Below are 24,118 nucleotides of genomic sequence, written 5' to 3'. Positions count from 1 at the left end.
AGGGAGAGGTGGGAAGACCTAATGAGACAACCCCTGGTAGCACTCTAAAGGGTAAATCTCTTGGAACATAGAATAAGATGGCCATTGATTCAGATCAATTTGCATATCTATACCACATTATATGTATTACCAAGCACATATGCATAAATATTCAAATATCTACATATAAAAATATAGATATACACAAATATATGCTTAAATATGTAAATAATTATATGCATTTGTTTGAATTCACTACAGCAATACAGAATGAATAGAGATTACAATTGAATAGATCCATTGCTGAGGAACCTACCCCCTAATCTATATCTTTCTTTATCTTAGTAAATAAAATTAAACTAACATCATCAATGGACTCTTGAATAATTGACTTGCTTGTCATTTCCCCAAGCTGCAAAACCATGAGGAATTCCGTGAATGTAAAACCTATGGGAACAAAGGCTGTTATAAAGATCTGGAAGTAGCTTATCTGAATGCTGGAATGAAGTGTCTGCTGAAAATTTGTTAAGTCTTATTCTACAGGTATCAGTGGTAAGTAAATATGTTTTGTCTTATTCCCATAATATTTCTATATATTTGCATTCTGTTATAGCCAGTGATCTACAAAACCTTGTTTTACATCTTCATTCATTACTGCATAGAAATTTATGAAACTTCTGAAGCAAAATAAAAGTTTTAACTTCTCTTCTGTTGGTGATGAGAAAGGCTACTTTGTATGTTAAGTGAAGGAAGAGAACAGAGCTATGTAATTCACTTCCCACTAAAGGAGTGTCCTCTGAGAAGGCGTTTCCAAGGCTGTGCCCTGCAGTGGATACCTCCCAATCCTTGGTGGATGACAGAATGGGATATTTTTATGCTCCTGCTAAAACAATGAAAAGCTTCAGTTATTTCAGCTTATATTTTCACAAGTATCAGAAGATAAGGTGGTTTTGAAAGGAACGCCAGACAGCAGCTTGCCATAGCTGTGAAGTTGCCATGATGTCTAATTAAGGTTGGCTAGAGTAACATCTCCATGAAGGGAAATTTTAACCTTTAACATGAAATTACTGCTAAGCCTCACTGGTCTGTTATTGGATGGCAAACTCTGTAAACACTTGCATGGGTTTTGTGTGTGTGTGTGTGTGTGTGTGTGTGTGTGTGTGTGTGTGTGTGTGTGCACTTGTGTTGCTGAACTGAGTATGTTCTAACTTGACACCCTACAGTCAAAAATGGTAGTGATTCTAACCCATTCTGTAGCACTTGTTTACAAAGGTTTTATTTATATCACTAACATATCCCCATTATATGTAAAGGCCCATGCCTGATTTCTTTTTTTATCTTTTCCTTGGTGCCTAGAACATCTGGAAACTAGAAATTCTCTTAGATGGGCAGTTTTGGAGGACTAGTTTTGACTCGCGCCTCTCTTTCTGCTTTGAATACTAGGACCTTGAACCAGTTATTCAGAAATAATCACTTTGGAACATGGAAATAAACACATTTAATTCATAACATTATTTTGATAGCTTGGTGGAACACTCTTTAGAATAGTGTCTTTCATGTATTCAATGCTTAATAAATGTGTTCCACTAAATGCTACATAGGTTAAAATTTGTTTTTAACCTGCAAGATGTGTCAGCAAAATATTTTATTGAACAAGATTTTGACATTAGTAAATTTGATTCCATTGCTGTGGCTTTAAAATTATGTAAGGAGCTGAGAAAATAAGAAAATAGATGGTGTGTGTGAGTGTGTGTGTGTGTGTGTGTGTGTGTGTGTGTGTGTGTGTGTGTATGCTCCCCTGTGTTCATACATGCATGTGCAATGGAGTGTGGATACCAGATGTATTTTTTGAGACAGGATTTTTCACTAATACAGGAGCTCACTAACTCAACAAGACTAACTACTGAGTAAAAAAAATGGATTCTCTTATCTTTACCTGCCTATCACTGGTATTACAGATATGTGACTCTGTGCACAGAATTTTATATATAACTTAAGAACCTGAGTTCTCATTCTTGCATGACAAACACTTTACTGAGTGAGCAATCTCTCCAAGCTGAAAGTAGATATTCTTGATACCAAATTTACAAACCGAAGTTACAAGTAACATCTATATTTAAATGATAGAATAATAGCTGAAAGGATAGTCAAAGAGTATGCTTGTCTGAATTCACTTGGTGTGTGGAAAATATAAGTATTATATAACTAGAATGTTCAGGGACCATCTCCTATCTGTTTGAAATTACAAGGTTATTTGGTTGAAATAATTAAGAACTGGAGATCTACTTGGTAAGCAGAATGCATCAGATATTTTATAATTATTAGATAATCCAATGAACACTATTCTGCAAATTATGAGTTCTTCATATTATGAACTAAAGTATAATATGTAACAATCCAGAATCATTTATTTAAGTTAAATTGCTTTTTTATTTCTATCATTTGAATTAAGCTACGTGGTTATAAATTCACTAAAAATTTCATTAAATACATTTTCATGACATTTATTTATTCAAAATTTTTCATTTATTTAGTATAACAATTTAATCTGAAACTTCATTTTCTCTCCCCTTAAGTTACATTCCTTACATCCATGGAGCAGGAGAATAATACAATCAGTGAGTTCATCATGTTGGGATTCACAACAGACCCTGTGCTGCAGAAGGTCTTGTTTGCAGTGTTTCTTGTTGTATACACATTGACTTTGCTGGGAAATAGCTTCCTAATTGTGTTGATCTGCAATGACTCCAGGCTCCACACACCCATGTATTTCTTCATTGGAAACCTGTCATTCCTAGATCTTGGGTTGTCTTCTGTCTACACACCAAAGATCCTAGCAACCTGTATCTCTGAAGACAAGAGCATCTCCTTTGCTGGCTGTGTGGCTCAGTTCTTCTTCTCTGCTGCACTGGACTACACTGAGTGTTACCTTTTGGCTGCCATGGCTTATGATCGTTATGTAGCCATCGCAAAGCCTCTGTTTTATTCACAAGCCATGTCCTTAAAGCTATGTGCATTTTTAGTGGCAGCTTCATATCTTGGTGGCTTCATTAACTCTGTTATCATCACCAAAGACACCTTTTCCTTGACTTTCTGCAGTGACAATGTAATTGATGACTTTTTCTGTGATATCCCACCCCTGGTGAAGCTGGCCTGTGGCAAGAAGGGCAGCTTCCAGTCTGTGTTGTTCTTCCTCTTGGCTTCCAATGTCATCATCCCCATTGTGTTTATCCTGGCCTCTTATCTCTTCATTATTGCCACGATCTTAAGGATCCGCTCCACTCAGGGCCGACTCAAGGCCTTCTCCACCTGCTCTTCCCACCTCATTTCTGTGACCTTGTACTATGGCTCCATTCTCTACATTTATGCTCGTCCCCGGTCCAGCTACTCTTTGGATAGGGACAAAATTGTTTCAACCTTTTACACAGTGGTTTTCCCTATGTTGAATCCCTTGATCTACAGCCTGAGGAATAAGGATGTGAAAGAGGCTCTGAATAAACTTCTCAAGTAAATCAAGATAATTTCCTTGTAAGATGCACAGAAAATATTTAATCAGACTACTCATGTTCCAGGAAAGATGCTGCTAATCACAGTGCTATAAATTAAGATAAAGATCCATGCAATTCAGCCATATGACTTCTGGGTGTATACACAAACAGTTCAAACCAGATTAATATAAAGATTCCTGTGCATTCATGCTTATCACAATAATATTAACAATAGCTTGGTTATGGAATTATTCCAGGTATCTTTCTACAGGTATATAGAAAAATTATAATGTGTACATGGTAGCTTTTTACTCAATTATAAGAAGGAATGGAATGAAACATTTTTTGTAGGAAAAAGAGTGGAACTAGAGAGAATTATTAAAAGGAATAAACTAGTCACACCAGAACAAAAATACTTATGTATCTCTCATTTTTTTTGGAAGCTAGGAAATAAATAAAGAGTATGGTTGCTAAAGTGGGACAATTGGGAGAAGAATAGAGACAGAGAAAGTAAGCAGAGAAATAGTAACAGAAGATATATATATATATATATATATATATATATATATATATATATATATGGTCATATATATATATGGTCAAGGTAAATTTTACATATCTGTGGTCATCTCATGACTAAACCACTTTGTACAATTGTTATATGTTAACTAAAGTAGAAAGTGAACTTTGAATTCAAGAATAAAGGTTGTGTGCAATTGGTGCAGATTTCTATGTGGTGAAGGGATATATATATATATATATATATATATATATATATATATATATATATATTGAGCCAGGTGGATACCAACAGCTCACTAAACAGCCATCATTGCTCAAATGTTCTAGGTAATCAAGAGACCCTGTCTCCACATAATTAAGTGCAATTGGTAGAGGAGCACATCTCATGCCCTGCATATGAAGGCATGAACACAGTCACTACACAATCATGCATATATACCATACACATATAACATATACCAACCTCATATAACAATGGCACACAGAAATATGAAATAAAAGAAAATGAGTTCTTGTTGAATCTTACAAATTTTGTTTCATTTTCTTTGTCTATATCAATATATGACTTTTATTCTAATAGATAGTCTTAGGGTTGTGGGTTCTTGTTTTAAAAAGAAAAAAGGCAGAATGATGTGGGATAATGTTCTTGTTCACTGTAAATATTTGTTTAGTAAAACATATTGGTTTAGAAAAATGCTGATTGGCCAGTACTTAGTCAGCAAGTACAGGTGGGCATACCAGACTAGGAGAATTCTGGGAAGAGGAAAGGCAGAGGAAAAGCAAGATGAGAATGCCTTACTTCTGAGAAAAAGTACCAAGCCACATGGATAAACATAGATAAGAACTATGGGTTAATTTAAGTTTAAGAGTTTGTTAGTAATAAACCCTGCAATAGGCCAAGCAGTTTATAATTAATATGAGCCTCTGTGTGTTTATTTGGGGCTGCAGGATGGGGTGGGACAGAAACTTCCATCTGCTGTTTGTAAATATAAATTTGGTCATGAAAAGTATTTATGCTGCCTTGTACTTCGTGTTGATTGCTGTGTTCACACAGAAGTGGGAACAATATATAAATAAATGAAAATTCACATACTATGGCTACAAGCAGGCAGTATTTGTGTAGGCTACCACCTAGAGAAAACAGCTGATTTCCACAGCTAGCAAAGAAAATTTGTTTGTCTTCTGGGTCACAGTTCACCAATATTCTAGAAATATATACAAGATTGTACAAGTAATTTTGCAAAAAGTGGACTGATTTTGAAAAACACATTGATGCATTTTCTACCCCACTTCTTGCAATCCAAACTTTGAGCTTTCTCTCCATTCATATCACATCTAGTTTGTGTTGGTCATTTAGTCTTGAGAATGGGCACCTTTGTTTTAGATCTCTGACCAGATGAACTTATTTGCATAATAATAAAAGTTTTAAGGACACCCCCATATATATATATATATATATATATATATATATATATATATATATATTTCCACTCTGATTAAATTCTTTATTTTACAGCCAGGTAAATCAGACTTCATTTCCCAGTTAATGTAAAAAGGTCATATAAAGGAGACTCTAAGGGAGTTTAATAGGAAAAAGTTTTACTAGACAAAATGCATTTCTGTTTGATGGAGATAAAGGGGACTTAATTCCTTTTCAGTCTGTGGTTTCAGTGGCTAGCTTAGTTACAAGAATAAAATGTGATTGCATTTCCACATAATGACATAATCACATTGGATAGTCTTCATTCAAGAACAAATCAAATTTCTTGTTATAAGAAAATAGTCCATAGTTACTTCTATCTACTCTATTCCTAAAGGATCTCTAATCTGTGGCTCATGACACAGAAACCTATCAAGAGAACAGTGGGTTATTTGCTAGATTTAGTGAGATGTAGGAGCAATCACCTTCATAGGCTCTCTGACCATTAAGTAGTGTATCTAGTCCTATTATTTTAAAACTATATTTTATGTTTTAAATATTTAAATATTACTATTTAATATATTTAAATTTAACTAATTTAAATTTAATTTAATTTAATTTAAATAATATATTTAAATAGTAAGTGGCAGTATAATAGGATGATTTGATATGATATTAAATGGAAAATAAATTCCTACTTCCTGTTATTTCCAAATTCTTAGTGTAATGATAGAAAATTTTCTTATCTCTCCCAAACGAGACTCCCTATAAGCCTAAAGTTGGCCTTGAAGTGAAATTCTGTTTCTACCTCCCAGCTACAGGAATCACAGACATGAAGACCCCATTCTTTTCATAGCCCATACTGTCTGTCATAGTTACATTCCATACCACAACAGTTGGACTCAGTACCCTGCAATCCACTTGTAGTTCATGATGTAATGTTACTGGCCATAGGTTTGGTACATGACTTGTTGTAAATGTACAATTTCTAGGCACCCTCTTTATAATAATTATTTCATCTTTGTGAGTCCTTCTTGGAATGAAATGTCTGCTTGCAATAGACAAGTTAATGATGATTTAATAATGTACAACATTATGAAGGGAATATAGGAAATAGAGAGTATACTGGGATAGCTTAATTTTTGGCCACAGAATTTGACTATCTATCTCTAGGCCCACAAGGTGAGAGGAGAGAAGAGTGAAAGGAGGATGACAAAGGACAAAGAAAAAGAAGACACACACACACACACACACACACACACACACACACACACACACACGGAGAGAGAGAGAGAGAGAGAGAGAGAGAGAGAGAGAGAGAGAGAGAGAGAGAGAGAGAGAGAGAATGTGACTGAATACATCCATCAATTGGGAACTTCTGAGTCTTACTGAGATAGACCCAACTTCAACACACATTTGGCTTCATTGCTTTGTTATTCCTCAGGCTACCAGTCCACAAGGAGTTTCATATGTGAGTCTCCTGGGATTAAATATCTGATATAAAAGATCCTAGAACTAGCTGGTTAAATTTTGGAGAATTAGAAGGAAATAAATTCTTTAAGTTTGGTAAGTAGCATGGTGTATATCATTAGAGCCTTGTAAATTTTATTCTGCTTTCACAATGACTCAATAATTATTTGCTTTCTGTTGCAGGAGAAATGACAAAGCCTTTTATTCATATGCCTCCATCATTCTGTAGCAGGTTGTAAACTTTGTAAGATAAAAAGGCATTTAATTCTCTCTATTTGAGGTGATGTAGGATTATTTATGTGAAGGGAATAGATAGAAAAGTATAATTGGCTTTAAAATGATAGGATGATGTTTTAAGATCCACTTAGCATGGAGCTCAGCTGAGTAGCCTCTCTCATACACTCTACTAGGCAATAGGCTAGTGTTTCTAAACTCAGATTCAGAGGGAATTATAAAATATTTAAATTTCTTTTAGTTTAATTTTGTTTTTCAGAAGGCAAGAAGACATGAGTGGTTTTGAAAGAATGCTAGACAATAGATATCTCTGTCAGGCTTGACATAGCCTTTCAATATGGTTGGCCAGAAGAGAGTTATCTCTTTCCATTCTTTATTTCTATCCTCTTTCCTTCCCTCCCTTTTTCCTAACTCCCTTTCTACCCACACTTCCCTCCCTCCCTCTCTCCCTCCCTCCCTCCCTCTCTCCCTCCCTCTCTCCCTTCCTTCCTTTCTTTCTTCCTTCCCAACTTCTTCAATCATATTGGGACAGGAGTTTGTGCAGGCTCAGTTGGTTTGGGACTTGATACATAGTTGAGGACAATTCTGACTAGATGCTACTAAGGAAACCTTAAGAAAAGCACAATTAAATAGTTGATGTTTTATTCCCTATGTTTTTGTTGTGGTTTTGAATGTCTTTTATTGCTGAGATATAGACTGCTTAGATTCTTAAAGTCACTTCCCCCTACCATAGTTCACAATTTATGCATAAGCCAATCAAATAAATGTCAGAAATAAGTTATGAAAGAAGATGTGGGTGCTCATGAGTATGACAAATTTGAAGTTATTAATAAAATGTGTTTGGATCATAGTATAGGACTGAATAGAGAGAATAAGAGCAAAGGGAAGAATGGAAAAAATTCAATATTTGCTTTTGAATAAGTATTATAATATTAGTTTTATAGTAAGTTATATGATATGAACCAACATACTAGCTTCAAAACATAGTATCTATTGTGCATTTGATATTTTTAAATACAGTGCATAAATTAAAAATACCCATAAATTGGAGGAAATACATAAATACAGAGGAAAATTGCATTATATTACAGATAAGGAAATTGCTTCTCATGAGGATTAATTAGGTTTTCAAAATAACAGTTAATATCAGAATTTTGCCTAGGGCTGTCTGACCACACATCCCCTGGAAGAGGAGAATGTGCTGTCTTCCAAAATTATATAACTACTAGTAACATGCTCTTTTGGCACACACATCAGTTCATTAAATCTTAACAAGCCTACAAAATAAAACTTCGGCCATCTTTATAATAATGGACAATACCACTATATTTCTCTCAATAGTGTGTAGAGTCAGTTTTTGTCAGACTATCTCAGGCTACTTGAGTGAGAGGAGATTTCATGAACTACTACTTAGTGAATTTTACCATCTTGGGGTGGGAATCACAGAGAGTTTTGCATCAGCCACATCATGTGCTGCCTTGCCTTTGAATTAGAGGCTGCTAATGAATGTCTCCCTTGTGCTGATTTTTTCAGTAACTAGGCTTTGTTTGGTTTTGCTTGCTTTTATTCATCTTTTAAAATATTTTATTCATTCTTTGACAGTTTCATATGTATATACAATTTGTCTTGATCATACATACCCCAAACTTCTCCCTTTCCTCTCAAACCCTCCCACCCTATACCCCTCCTACTTTTATGTCAGTAAAAAATAACTCACTTGAGTCCATTTAGTACTACCCACATGTGCATGAGTGTGGGTCCACACACAGATAACCTAACAGGGGCCATATTCCTGAAGAAAATTGACTCTCCCTTTCCAAGAAGCCATCAGCTACCTTTGGTTCTTCATTAGGGAATTTTTAAATGTACTAATTGCTTTTGATCATATATTTTATGGTCTTAATTTTTTCACAAAAGATATTTTGATAATATTTTCCTTTGTCAACTCCTCTAAGATTCTCCCCCTAACTTCATATTCATTCCATCTCTTCAAAACAGAAAGAAAAAAATGAAAAAAGATCTCAAAAACTGTTGAGACAAAAGTTTTATGTTATTTTTCAAAATTTACAACAACCCTACCTATGCTGCTATTGAAATGCTGCTGTTGAAATGATCATTTTTACTTTACAAGTGAGATGATTAAAACATAAGGGAGTTAAATAATGCATAAAAGGTTAACTGAGTGATAGAGTAAGACCTGGGATTTTGAAAAGTCTTTTTCATTCCCAGAGCTATGTTTGATTTTCCTGGTCTCATTGTGGCCACCTCTGAAGTAGAAAACTAACAGTTCTTCAGATGGTGTGATGCTCAACAAGAGCTTCATAAGCACCATGAATTTGAAAAAATCAATTCCTCTCCTTAAGGTGGTCATCTGAATTCTGTAAGTTACTCTTTCAATTATCTGGTATGTATTTCTGAAGAATACAGAATACTCATATATTTGCTATGACAATAGATATGGAAAAAGAAACAATGAATTTGGGCTTATAGCATTAATTGAAAGTACTGCAATGTGGATTTGATTGAAATTCTTCTTCAGTGTATTTAGTCATCCTCTCAGGAAATGTGATTCATGGACTTTGTGAAAGACACACGACAGAGAGCAGTGAAAAACCAATTAATGAAACATGCCCTTCTGGGATTGGTATCCTCTTTAATGAGAGACAGCAAACTAGATGATTTAGTAGTTTTGTGGCTGGTTATTTGTTGAGTGTTCTACAGAAGAAAAGAAAAACATGGAAAGAAAGTAAAAGCTTTTGGGGAGTGAAGGGTGGTATCCCGAGATCAACCTGCTTACCTCTTCATCTCCCTTCATATCACATATTCATGAGCAATCTTAAGGGCTAAAATAAATTCTAAGCAGAATGGGCATCCAGTGAAAGTACTTTGATATTTAAGGCCGTTTAAGCGACAGATCCAGTGATCCTGTGTAAATAGTTGTTCCTATTCTCTGGGGCAAATGCAGCCTGCAAACTGTTTCCTTGAGTACTTCATCTTAGAAGTTCCCTCTCCCATCTTGCTAGATTACCAGCTGGTCTCAGGAGATCTGAGAACTTGGCTGAGAGATCTGGAACCTAGAGTTTTTGCTTAGCTCTTCAAGATCTGAGGAACAGCAGATCTCTTAAAAAGTTGGAGCGTGATTGCCATGGCTGGAGATGCCTTGGCGTAATTTACCATAGCAGAAGGAGCAGAGAGCATTTTTAGTCTAATTTAGTGTTCTCAGTCCTGCTCCAGCTTCGACTTGTGACTCCAGGAATCTCCAAGCTTCTTTACAAGAATTTTTGGCATTCATAGTATCCTCATTGGACTGGAGTAAGACACACTAGAACACTCTGTTTTAGTTCTTACATTTTAATACTATGTGCCAGGAGAGATATTCTTCAGCCATAGATCAGTATAGGAAAATAATGATTAAATTAATTGTTAAGTACAAAGCATAGCACTTGGCCTACAGTAAAAGTTAAAAATGATAGCAAAGACAACATATTGAAAAAGTTTTTGGAAGATGAGTCACGTGTGTCCATTGCTGTCACTAGAGGAGATCTGATGAAAAGCTGAGCCTTGCAGGACAGACCTGGGATAATGATCCCTATAGATGAAAGCAGGAACTTTTACTATGTTTTTCTTCTCTTTGAATTCCATAATGGAGGTATGGGGAAACAAATGAGACCTTAGTATTCCATATTTGCTTGATATAATGTAGAGTTTAGGCTCTGTCTTCTAACAATCTTAAGTATAAATCCTACTTTTTTTGTTGATATCAGCTTGATGTAGTTGACATCTGTCCCTATACATGCAAAATGAAGATAATGTTATCTTGTGCTTGGGTTGTGATAACAGGATGCCATGCAGTGGTGTCTTCAATGATATACTATATTTTTTCAGAGTTTTACAGGTTGAAGGAAGTCCAAGATTAGGGTGGATAGATGGTTATTTTTAATGAGATCCATTTAACAAGTTAGAAGTGTCCATTTGAGAGAAAGAGAGATAGAGGGAAGGAAGTAGGGAAGAAAGGAGAGAAAGGGAGAGAGGGTTCCGGATAGGGATATAGAGGGGCTAGATTTTCTTCTCATCAAGGCACTTATCTATTCAAACTAGAGAATCAACTTTACTTTCTTGAATTTCATCCTTTTTCCAAATGTAGTCCTATGGGGTTCATGAAATGTAGTACAGGACACAAGTGCAAATTGAGTATCAATAAAATAATATTAATGTGTGCAAATAAGGTATCTTAAATATAAAGACTGTCTTAGGACACACATATTTTATACCTTATTTCATACTCCAACCTCTTCTAATTGTTTTTATTTTATTTTTTGTATGCATGTTTCTGAGTATGTGTTGTGGAAATGGGTGCATGTGCACACGTGTGCATGTGTGGGAGTCAGAGGGCGACTCTTAATGTTCCTCAGAGAAATCTAGCTTGTTTTTTCTAGACTGTGTCCCTTACTGGCCTGGAATCCATCAAGTAGGCTATGCTGGGTGCAGTGAAACAGAGGGATCCTTTTGCCTTGGCCTCTTTAGTACTGGGATAACAAGTATGCACCAAAATGTCTCCTTTGTTTTTAAAATAGTTTCTTGGTATCATCCTGACATCTTCATGCTTACAATGCAAACACCTTAGCAAATGAGCTATCCACCAGTATTTGGTAGCAATTTTATAATTAAGAAACAACCCAAATCCTATCCAATCAAAATGTTTTTTATTTAATTGAGTGTCTCAAATATCACTGAATTCATATTTCTTCTATTTTTCCTTTATTGAAAATAGATTTTCTCATTCACTATAGCCAGCTTACTGTTTTCCCTCCCTAAAGTTCTCTAATAGTAACTCCACCTCCACTTCCATTTGACTATTTATGTATACAGGTTACTCAATATTTTTGAAGCTTTATTTATTGAATGTATTTTCCATTTATTCAGCCTCCTGTTTCAAGCTGAATTCTCATTTCATCTAGCCCTAGATGAGATTTCCTAGTGCCATGGAAAAATATAATAATACAGTCGTTGAATTTATCCTGGTGGGATTCACAACAGACCCTGTGATGCAGCTAGTCCTGTTTGTGATTTTTCTCACCGTGTATGCAATAACTGTGTTAGGAAACAGCACCCTGATTGTCTTGATCTGCAATGACTTCCGGCTCCACACACCCATGTATTTCTTTATTGGGAATCTGTCTTTTCTGGATCTTGGATTGTCCACAGTCTACACTCCAAAGATTTTGGTGACCTGCATCTCTGAAGACAAGAGCATCTCCTTTGCTGGCTGTGTGGCTCAGTTCTTCTTCTCTGCTGGACTTGGATACACTGAATGTTACCTTTTGGCTGCCATGGCTTATGATCGTTATATGGCCATCTCAAAGCCTCTGCTTTATTCACAATCCATGTCCTTAAAGCTATGTGCATTTTTTGTGGCAGCATCATATCTGGGTGGTTTAATTAACTCTTTTATCATCACCAAAGACACCTTTTCCTTGACTTTCTGCAGTGACAATGTAATTGATGACTTTTTCTGTGATATCCCACCCCTGGTGAAGCTGGCCTGTGGCAAGAAGGGCAGCTTCCAGTCTGTGTTGTTCTTCCTCTTGGCTTCCAATGTCATCATCCCCATTGTGTTTATCCTGGCCTCTTATCTCTTCATTATTGCCACGATCTTGAGGATCCGCTCCACTCAGGGCCGACTCAAGGCCTTCTCCACCTGCTCTTCCCACCTCATTTCTGTGACCTTGTATTATGGCTCCATTCTCTACATTTATGCTCGTCCCCGGTCCAGCTACTCTTTGGATAGGGACAAAATTGTTTCAACCTTTTACACAGTGGTTTTCCCCATGTTGAATCCCTTGATCTACAGCCTGAGGAATAAGGATGTGAAAGAGGCTCTGAATAAATTGTTCAAATAATCATGATCATCTTCTGCAGAGGAGCAAACATGAGTTTGATTGGTAAATTGTATGTATAGTAGTGCTTCCACCACTGCCTGCTATGGTCATGAGTTCTTGTATTAGCTTTCCTAAATACACTCTTTTTGTATTTATTTATTTTTATTTAAATTAGAAACAAGCTTCATTTACATGCCACTCCCAGTTCCCTCTTCCTCCCCTCCTCCCCTGCCTGGCACCAACCCCCTATCCAAACCCTTTTCTGCTCCCCAGATAGGGTGAGTCCTTTCATGGAGGATCTTGAATTTGGAGATCCTAAATACACTTTTGAGAAGGACAGTTCATATTATCCAATTTTAAAAATTAGAAAAATTCATGAGATAACATTCAAAACCAAAACATATATAATTTGGTATTTGAATTAATTTTTATGGTATTCCTGAGTCAAAACAAATAATCAAAAGACTTGCTCTCCTAAAGACTCTTCTATCTTCATAAAATTACAGATTCTAGTCTGTTTTCCTTGAACTAAAGTTAGATTGGCTCTTCTTACAGAATAGACTTACTATATTTCTAGACCAATTCACTGTAGGTGTCCCTAATGATTTTTCTACATTTGGATCTTACCTGTTTTCTGCCGTATTGTACTATGGTTCATTTGTTTCATTTGATCCCTATCACTCATAATCTTTGCAACATAATTGTTGTAAAGTAATCTATGTTCCATACTGTGATGGTTCTAATGTGAAAAGTAAACATGTTGAAGAAGCATTGAGGCCAATCTTGGTAAAAATTTTGTAAAATCAAAATGTTTGTAAAAAATATTTTTTTCAAAAACTATTGCTGTGTACTTGTTTTTCCCCTGTATTCTCTGATATAAATAATATGTTCATATATATATATATGAACATATTATTTATATATATAAATATGAACATATTATTATATATATAAATAGTCTTCACAATAAGTGATATAGTATTGTTATTTTTTAATTGGCATTATTATAGTTTAATATGGTGTTAAATAAGAATTTGAGAACCTGTGTAATTTTACTGAACTTTATTTAATATATTTTATATCTACAGTTGTATACCCTTATAGTAAATAATACAATGTTATGATATATAATGTGAATATATTATTATGAAGTTAATTCATATGCCCATCACTTTATATGTTATTTATGCTTCTTGTGAGAAAATTTATAATCCACCAAGCCCATTTCAACAATTTAAGCTGGTATTCATTTAACATGTTTTATGCTAAACACATTGCAAAGTTTTTCATCTTGTAAGACTTATTATTACTTTGTCTACAAATGTATCCAGTCATGACAAGTACCACAAATTACTACTATAATCTAGACATTGTCTTACTTATTTTACCCCATACATATCTGAGTTCATGCAGTATGTATATTTTTTGCATCCAGACAAATTCATATGACACAAATCCCCCAGTGCCATCCTTATTGATAAAAATGGCAAGACTTACTGTTTTTTACAAAGTTTAAGTGTGTGTGTATAGTGCCTACATAACATACTTTGTAGGCACAGGATTTTTTCATACCTGCATTCTTCTGATGACACTGAAATAAATACAAAATATATATCCATTGATATATAGATTTTATTTACACTGGACATGTAGTCAAAAGTGAGGTTGTTGAGCTCATAAAATGGTAGTCCATTTTAATATTTTGAGGAATCTTCACACTGTCATAATGATTATAACTTATGTTTCCATCACTGGTTTATTGGGCCTCCCTCCCCTTCATCCACCCCCACCAGCACTTCTTTACTTTGTCTTTTAAATTTCAGCTATTCTAACAAGTATGAAAGATATTTCATTAGTATTTCAAATTCTGTGTTAGTTATCCCTTTTATTATGCATTATGTAATGTACTTTGAAATATTTGGGTAGTAATCTGATCAGACATTTTCTTTCTCTTTTGAATTATTTTTATTTCTATAACGCATGTACTATCTTATGACTGGAATTGTGAAAAACTCAAGAGGAAGACACATATTTTATGTTATCACTATGGTCTGTATCTATAGTATATAAGTCTATAAATGAGATTAATATATGTGGTTATCAAATCATCATCAACAGTGAATTAAATTATTCAAAATAGTGTACAGTTAAGGAATCAAGAACACCCACCTGGGACATTTAGCTCTTCAGCAATATTCTTCTGTATGCTTCAAATATGTGTTGCTTTTATTGGTTAATGTTTCAGCCAATGGCTAAGCAGAGTAAAGCCAGGAGAGAAATGTGAACAGAGGTAGAAAGAAAGAGAAGGTAGAGTTGAGGAGATGCAATGTAGTCACCAGGGAGACAAGATACCAGGGCATCACTGGTAAGCTACAGTAATGTGGTGATATACAGATTAGTAGAAGTGGGTTAATTTATAAGAACAAGAACCTAACCCATTGGCCAAACAATTACAAATATATATTATGTCTGAGTGGTTATCTTATATGCTGGTGTGAGGACCCGGTCGGTGGAGAGAAACTGGGCAAATGGGACTGGGCTAGACAGAGAAAATTCTCCATCAATAAACTTTTAAGGTTTTTGGTCTACTCATCAGAAGGGGGAATATTAAAAAATATATAATGTGACTTCAAAACAAATTTCAGGATGGCTTTTCCCTGTCCCATTTAATCACCCCTGCTTCCTTACCTGTGGTTCTCAAGACTAACTATAAAACATGCAGGACATGCAGTTCTCTGAAGAAGAAAGGATTATCCCATTCATTTTGGAACTTGCATTGAACAACAAACTGTTCTTCAATGCTCTAGCCTAGTTGGCCATAGATAATTCATACACACACACACACACACACACACACACACACACACACACACACACACACACACACACATTTTTCCAGGCAAGTTACTTTCAGACTTTCAGATATAAGAGAATAAATTCCATATATCCATCATGGACCTGCTAAGTCTGTGAGAAATGTTTGCAAGGAATCCCAGGCCACTGTTGCCCTTTTCTTTCTACTTGTAAGTAATAAACACTTTAATGTTACCTACTATGCATAGGGAGTTTTCTCTCCTGGAAAACAGGCAAGTAGTAAATAGGACAACATAAACATACCTCACAAAAATGCCCAAGAAGCCAGTAAATGTATATTTTTTTCTGGACTTTATTCCTTTACTGGATGTAACTGAAAGATAACAGGTTATATTGACAATAGATGCATTCAATAGATATCTCTCCTCAGAGTCCCTCTAAAGTTCAAGTAAAGAAGAAGGGTAAATATAAATAGTTATCTAGAGTAGAGAAAAGGAGACTTAAATCAATAAAAGAATGATGTCAGAGACAGTGAGAATTCAAAAGTCTATATCCTAAAGAAGACTCATCATGAAAATTCTTATTGGATGAAATAATTATTCCTAAAATAACATTTTATGAGTTAATCCCTTTCATTTTTCAATATTATAAATGAATTGATTAAAAACTTACAGAACATTTCCTTTTAAATTTCCCAATTTAAATGTTTTTTACCTATAAAATGGGATTGCAACAAAATAAAATCCTCCTGTTGGTCACAAAATGCAATTTTTTTCTGAATGCAACCACACTGGCTAGTTTAAACAATGAAAGTTCATCTTTTTTATAGTTTTGGGTGTTTAGTTTTGTGTCAACTTGACACAAGACAGAGTCATTAGAGTAGAGGAGACCTCTATTGAGAAAATGCCTCCACCAGATTGGCCTGTGGTGTATTACCTTAAATAGTGACTAATGTGGGAGGGCTTATTTCATTGTGGACAAGTGTTCCTGGGTTATAAGAAATCACGCTGACTTTATATAGTACTTGGCCCTTTTCCTTTGTAGTATTTAATATTCTTTTTATTGTGCATGTTTAATGTTTTGATTATTATGTTGAAAGGGGACTTTTTTGTGTGGTTGAGTCTATTTGGTGTTCTCTCAGCTTCCTGTGGCTTTTTTTTTAGGTTTTATTTTTTATATATTTGAATTACAAACAAGATTGAATTACATGATGATCCCAGTTTGGGCTGTGCTTCCAACTGGTATGGGCTGTGTTTGGGCCTATAGAGTATGCTGGAGCTCTGGGGAAGGGCTGGTCACAGGGAGGATAATGAGGTAGGAGGCGTTGTGTGGTGATGTGGGTCTTCAGAAAGCAGATTGAGGGAGGGCTATAGCAGAGTGGTGAGATTCCTCTGGAGTTAGGCCAGAGTCCAACAGTGGTGCTGGTGCTGAGATGGGAGGGGGCTAATTACAGGAAGGAGGGTCACTTAAAGATTGTGGCTGGTATTATTTAGACCTCAGTGGTGAAAGTCCACTGGGGCTGAGGTCAGGGCATTGCAGCAGCAGGGCCAGGGCCAAGCTGGGATGGTGTTGGCCTGGGGAAGTGTAAAAGGAGACAGAATCCAGGATGGCAGGCAGGTTACAGGATGTATGGCCTGGATCTGCTTGGTGCAAGTCTTCTGCTGTTGTGGGGGGCAAGGAAGCAAGCAGTAGGCCAGGGACATTGGTGGCAAGGATAAGTACTTAGTTTTATTGCAACTTGATATGCCATCCTTTGTTGATTGCCCTGGAAAGCCTCCCCCTTTTCTGCATAGAAGCAGAGGAGGAATGGATTGATGGTGGAGGTGGAGTGGAGGCAGCTGCGGGGAAATTGGAGGAGAAGAATTAGGGGAAGCTGTGGTCAAGACGCAAATACATTAAATAAATAAAAGAAAAGAAAGAAAGTAGGCTGAGAAAGCAGGAGGGAACAACTCAGTTAGCAGCACTCCTTAATGGGATCTGCTTCAGCTCCCTGTTTCCCAGTCTTGGTCTGAGTTCCTGTCCTGGCTTCCCTCAGTAATGGACTGATTAGCTGTAAGGTGAGTTATACCATTTCCTCCTCATGTTGCTTTTGGTTATGGTGTTTTATTATCAAGAAAGAAACCCTAACTAAGACATTAGACATTTAACTTCAAGTTTTCAACAGGTTACTTCTTCTGTTATCTTTATTCAATAATGTTAATAGCTCATGCTAATGGGTTTCAGTGTGTCACCTCTACATGTGAGTGTGTTGTACCTTAGTTATCTCTAGCTTCTCTAGCTCTTCCCTAACCTTTTCTCTTCTTTCCCCTTCTTTTTATTTTTAACACTACAAAACATGATACAGTAAGACAAGGCAAAAGTCCTCATATGGCCATCAAATACAGCCACCCAATACAAGGAAAAATGTCTCAAGAGCTGACAAAAGGGTCAAAGATAAACCTGTTCCCACTGTTAGGAGTTCCACAAAAACACCAAGCCAAAAGCCATAACAAAGATGCAGAGGACCTTGTGCAGATCTATGCAGACCCTGTGCTTGCTGTGTCAATCTCTGTGAATCTTGTACCCATGCTTAGTTGACTCAGTGAGTCATGTTCTCCTGGTGTCCTCCATTCCCTCTGACTTTTTTTTTGTAATTTTTTTTTATTAGTTCAAATTAGGAACAAGCTTGCTTCACACGTCAATTCCTTCTCCTTCTCCCTCCCCTCCCCCCAACTCTCCCCCACCCCCCTACCTGTCCCCACCCCATCTACTCTCCACTCCCCAGGCAGGGTAGGGCCCTCAATGGGGGCTCCCTAAAGTCCACCACATCAGTCTTTCCTTCACTTTTTTCTCTGGGTTCCCGGAGGAGCACCAACCTCGGAGGGGAGGAACCCAATGAAGTCCTCCAATTCTCAGGGTCACCCTAGCACTGCAACAGGACATCAGCTTCTTCCCCTCTCTGTTCTGAGAAGCTCACTCTCTATTTTCAAGTTTTCCTTTATTCTTCTCCTCTCCTCTCCTCTCCCCTCCCATTCTATCCCTTCCCTCCCATTTTTGTTTCCTTTTACTTTCTTCCAATGGATCTGGGTTTCTTGATGGACAAGAAAATGTTTTGTAGCCTAGAGACTGAGAAGAACATAAGTCCAAGAAAGGCATGCTTAATTACCAAAATGTAAGAATCTGTCTTCAGACATACTTAATGATTATATACATACAGTTATTGCATCAACTTTTAAAATGTATTGATGAATTAAACATAACCTAATTAACCCAGTAAGCTCAAATTCCTGATGGACTTTAATTAATCTTTGGAGGCAGAGGCACATATTACTGTACTGTTATGTGAGTAAAGTCTCAAAGGACTGTTGAGGAAATATGTATATTGAGTCCAATAGACACAGGCTATGCATCAGAGAGCAGGTAAAAGGTTTCACATTTAGGAATTGGCCTTTCTAAATAAAGGTAAGCATTGATAGCCAAGCTTAGCAAAGCAAGGTAGTCAGTCTATGTTCTTGGTTATAATTAGCATAGGTCTGTGTGGGTTCTAAATGTATTTTTTGTATCACAATGCACTCCTTCCTTCTCAGTCAAATCTCATTTAATGAGACAAGTGTTCCTTATCTATAACCCTACATTTTCTCATACCATGAATATTCTCATTTACTTGTGGGAAATTAAGAGGACAGAACCTGTGCCATTCTTGTGAATTTAGTTATTGTTTTGCAGTTTGCTTCCCAGACATCCAAGGTATGATGTTTTCATATTGGTGTTGGTTTTAAAATGCCAGAATGTCCCATTTATTCCACTAAAATTAATGGGCTCCAATGAGGAAAGTAGGAGAGTGATGCTATGGGACTAGAAATGTCTTAATGAATATCATTCTTTAAGCCATTCCTTATGGGTAACATCTTCATAAGTCATGCTATGTGGAGTAAGATTTATTCAGATAGATTATTCTCAGTTGGAGGACTTAGTGTGATACGTTCTGAAATTCTTATGCCTCTTGCTTCCCAGGCATATTTTAACTTACAATTGATTAAAAATTCCTGGTGGGTTAGAGACCTTGAGAGTGAAACTTTAGTTTTACCTTTATTCTTTCTTTTTAGTTATGGGATAGTACATTATGCGTGGAATTGTCTATCAGCCAGTAAATTTTGCCTTGAATAATAGTTTAGGAGTAAACATCAGTTTCAGGAGATAGTTATGAGATATAATGCCAATAGCACACCAGTTTACTGTAGAAATATTTGTTAGAAACTATATTATGTGCTACACTACAGTAGTAAACACCAAGGGAAAGAATAAAGCACTAACCAGTTGCATTATTTTACTCAATTCAAACACTGTAGTAAAATCTTCCATTTGTGCATTGAAACTTTTGCTTGTGTTCAGACAGTTTGGAAAAACAAAACATTATACTGAAGGTTGTCTTCTAACTTTCAATAGCATTTTTTCATGTTTGTAGATATGAAATTCAAAGGTTTTAAGCCTTTGGATGTCCTCTCATTGAAACCTAGACTCTTCCTTATGTTGTGCATCTGTAATGTGAAAAACACACCAATCATGTTTATATTTCCATACAACCTAACGCAAAGTGGAAAAAGGTGATTTTAAAATAAATAGTTTTAAAACGTTTTCAGAAATTAAGGAAGTAAATGTTAGTCAGATTTAGCATGGTGTCAGTGAAGAGAAGGGAGGACATAGCCATTCTCTTCTGTTGGAGGTAATGGGTTAACATTTGGGAAACATACTTGCCTTTCTTTTTGAAAATTATTTTTTCATCCCATGTATTCTGAAAATTTTTCCCCTCCCTCATCTCTTCTCCTCGCAATCTGATTCTACACCTTTTATCAGTTTATTAGAAAAAATGGGCAAAAATTCAGAATAAAACAAAGGGAGATATAAAAAAGCAAAAAGAAAATGAAATCACAGGAAACACATACATATATCAACAGACAGACACACACACCCTATAAAATCACAAAATCAGAAACAGTAACAGATGAGCAAAAGACAAGGAAAAAAAAAACATCTGAACAAAGCATTAGGAGACAAAACATCTCCAAAAGTACCCTTGACTTCATTTTATGCTGGCTGTCTACTGCTGGATGTGGAGCTCCTCTTAAGTGTGGTTTGTATTTCCAGTTAGGTACATTAAAGAAAACTAGTAAAGATACACTTGATCAAGGAGATTCTCAGTTGCATTATGAACTGAGCTGCTCAGCAGACAAGGCTGATAACTGTGGGCTTCCTGATTAGTCTGTGCTTCCCTTCTATCAATACGTGCAACAGGCTTCTCCTGTCCCTTATACAAGCTAAAGCAAGAATGAAAGTGGTGGGAAATGGGACTTGGAGTTATATTTGGAAAGTAGTAATAAATATGCATTTCTCTTTGTACTTATAATTTGGAAGACTACAATATCCTGCTGCTCATAAAAATATCACCACAGTTCCTAGCTTATGGAAAGATGATTTAGTGTTTTAAATTTCATAGCAACTGTCTAATTTCTTTGTAGCAGTACATGTGGCAGAGAAATTAGAATTATACTCTAGATAGTTATCTGTCTTTTTGATTACATTTAAATGGTGTCATTTTTCATGCATGTATTTAATTTTTACTTTAAAAATGAATACAACATTTTATTTAATACATCCTTTAAATATGATTACTAACTACCACATGCAGTTATTGAGTATTTTCTTGTATAACCTCTTTTACCATGTCTGACCACACGGCAGAAAAATGTAAGTAATGTTCATGAGCTTTCTGTGTCTTTTTTTTTTTTTGATAAGAGGCTGTCCCCAAATGATGTAGTTCAGAAATTAAACTTTGAAATTTCTAATTTAAAACCTGGGTTATTACTCTGACTCCAGGAATCTTCTATAGTCACAGCATGAAACCCCAAAGTGCTTTGATATCATGTAATTATTTAAAAGAGTAAACATCTGTAGACCTTCTTTTCTTTGTTGATTTGATGGATACATTGCTTACTTTTTAAATTGATTATATCACTAATCTATGTTTTCATCACATCATGTTATTCAGGTCCAATATTGTTGGTTGCTGATTTCTCTAAATCTCTTACTGGGATTATCTCTAAACTGTGGGTTCCCTGCAATTCCCCACCCTGACTTTCCTGTCTGTGGACATGGAGGTGGACAATCGCACCATCCTTACTGAATTCATCCTCCTGGGCTTCACAGAAGACCCCCACTGGCAGATGATTCTATTTGTAATATTTCTATCCATCTATTTCATGACCTTGTCAGGAAATATGACCCTGATTATCTTAATCCGTATTGATTCTAGGCTGCATACGCCCATGTACTTTTTTATAGGTGGTCTATCTTTTTTGGACTTCTGGTATAATTCTGTGTACATACCTAAAATCTTGGTCAATTGTATCTCAGAAGATAAGAGTATTTCCTTGGCCGGTTGTGGGGCTCAGTTTTTCTTTTCTTGTGTAGCAGCCTATACTGAGTGCTACCTGCTAGCTTCCATGGCCTATGACCGCCATGCTGCAATTTGTAGTCCATTGCTTTATTCAAGCATCATGTCAACTTCTCTCTGTACTGGGCTAGTGGCTGGGTCCTATGTAGGAGGGTTTTTGAATGCTATAGCCCATACTGCAAACACATTCAGGTTAAGTTTCTGTGGTAAAAATATTATTGATCACTTTTTCTGTGATGTGCTTCCATTGGTAAAAATGTCCTGTACAGACACTCGTGTCTACGTGAAAATCCTTTCTAGCATGGTGGGCTTCACTGTACTCTCTAGTATTCTTGCCATCCTCATTTCTTATTGCAACATTCTCCTTGCTATCTTGAGGATCCACTCAGCCTCAGGAAGACGAAAGGCATTCTCTACCTGTGCCTCTCACCTGGTCTCTGTCACCCTTTTCTATGGCTCCTTGCTCTTCATGTACTCAAGGCCTAGCTCCAACTACTCCTTGCAGAGAGACAAAGTGGCTGCCATGTTCTACAACATCATCAATCCATTACTCAACCCTTTCATATATAGCCTGAGAAACAAAGATGTTAAAGAAGCTTTTAAGAAGTTGATACAGAATATACAACAACAAACATGAAGTCTGCCTTTTATGTATCATGGCTATTTAAAAACTCACTTATAGACTTGCTTGCGTGTATTTCTATCATAGTTAAAGTTGAAACAATGCAGTAATAGCATTGAAAGCCTTAACAACCTTCTTCTCAATATGATTAATACAGTCTTGCTACTTAAAATTTTCCAAATACATAATAATGAGTCTATCTGCAATACAATTGTTAATCAATAACATCCCCTTTTTTGGTTGGGATGACCATGGCAAAAGAATGAAATAAAAAGAGTCCGATTGTTTTCTCTCAGTTAGTTTGACTATGAAGTTTTGTACATGAACTGTATCAGATGTAGAAATGATTCAAAATGGTTAGATTGCAAAAAAAATGTTCAAGGTTTTACATATTAGTATTCTTAGTAAGATGTCTTTTAAATTCTTCCTATAACTGTAATTAAACAGATAAAACTTGATTGTGTAAAACTTCCATTTTCTGCACTAGGATATTAATACACATGTTCTTAAGATATATTTTGGGTTAAATAGCAATAAAGTACTGGAGACATGGCTCAGAGATTAGAGTATGTATTGTCCCTTCAGATGACCAGAGGTCAGTGCCAGTACTCACAACAGGTGGTTCACAACTGCCTATAACTTAAGCTTCAGGTACATCTGATACCTCTGGCCTATATAACCACATGTAAAAAAGGTGTATATACCCACACTCAAACCCAGACAACATATGTATAATTCAAAGTAAAAAAAGTTTTTAACTAAGTACTAAAAAATAAAATATTCTAAACCTGAGACCAAAAACACATTTTAGTTTCTTACTTTAACCTAAGATTATAAATTCTAATATTTATGATTTACTTTAATATAAGTCCCATTGAAATAAAATATTATAATTAAACAGAAAAGGCATATATAAGGTAACAAATATTCAGCTGTGTTCTGACCCTATGATTGTTTTCTTTCTCCAGGTATTTTATGTCAACTCACAGTTAAATGTTTGTCATAATTGAGAGTTTCAGTCGATATTTTAGTTATTCCTTTTAACATTGTAATTGAAATATTCAAAATCATATACTTTGCAAGTGAAGAGCCTAAAACTCAACGTTGGAACTTCATTATTTGAAAGAAAATTGGTGTTGTGAGAATGACCTAATTATGCTATACAGTTAATTTTCAGTTGGTATTTTAGAAATGAAGTATTAGACCGTACTACTCTTTGTAATAGACCTGGATTGCACAGTATTGCACAGTTCACATTGT

At 35.8% G+C, this 24,118-nt stretch overlaps 3 protein-coding genes across 3 annotated transcripts; all 3 read left to right on the top strand.

Moving 5' to 3' along the window:
* Positions 1–398: 398 nt before the first annotated feature.
* On the top strand, positions 399–3,773 carry LOC118237611 (olfactory receptor 1013). The gene is made up of 2 exons (XM_035446057.1): positions 399–531; positions 2,556–3,773. The coding sequence occupies exon 2, from the start codon at positions 2,573–2,575 to the stop codon at positions 3,488–3,490; it is 918 nt and encodes a 305-aa protein (XP_035301948.1). The 5' UTR covers positions 399–531; positions 2,556–2,572; the 3' UTR covers positions 3,491–3,773.
* On the top strand, positions 414–13,380 carry LOC100757426 (olfactory receptor 1013). The gene is made up of 2 exons (XM_035446055.1): positions 414–531; positions 12,037–13,380. Exon 2 carries the CDS (start codon positions 12,078–12,080, stop codon positions 13,011–13,013), a length of 936 nt encoding a protein of 311 aa, XP_035301946.1. The 5' UTR covers positions 414–531; positions 12,037–12,077; the 3' UTR covers positions 13,014–13,380.
* Positions 13,381–21,592: 8,212 nt separating this feature from the next.
* On the top strand, positions 21,593–24,086 carry LOC100758000 (olfactory receptor 9G4-like). Its single transcript, XM_035446053.1, has one exon. It carries the CDS (start codon positions 21,935–21,937, stop codon positions 22,871–22,873), a length of 939 nt encoding a protein of 312 aa, XP_035301944.1. The 5' UTR covers positions 21,593–21,934; the 3' UTR covers positions 22,874–24,086.
* Positions 24,087–24,118: the final 32 nt, after the last annotated feature.

Source organism: Cricetulus griseus, chromosome 6, assembly GCF_003668045.3.
Source record: "Cricetulus griseus strain 17A/GY chromosome 6, alternate assembly CriGri-PICRH-1.0, whole genome shotgun sequence".
In the NCBI taxonomy this organism is placed as follows: domain Eukaryota; kingdom Metazoa; phylum Chordata; class Mammalia; order Rodentia; family Cricetidae; genus Cricetulus; species Cricetulus griseus.
The sequence above is the reverse complement of the archived record's forward strand: the minus strand, read 5'-3'. Positions and strand labels throughout refer to the sequence as shown.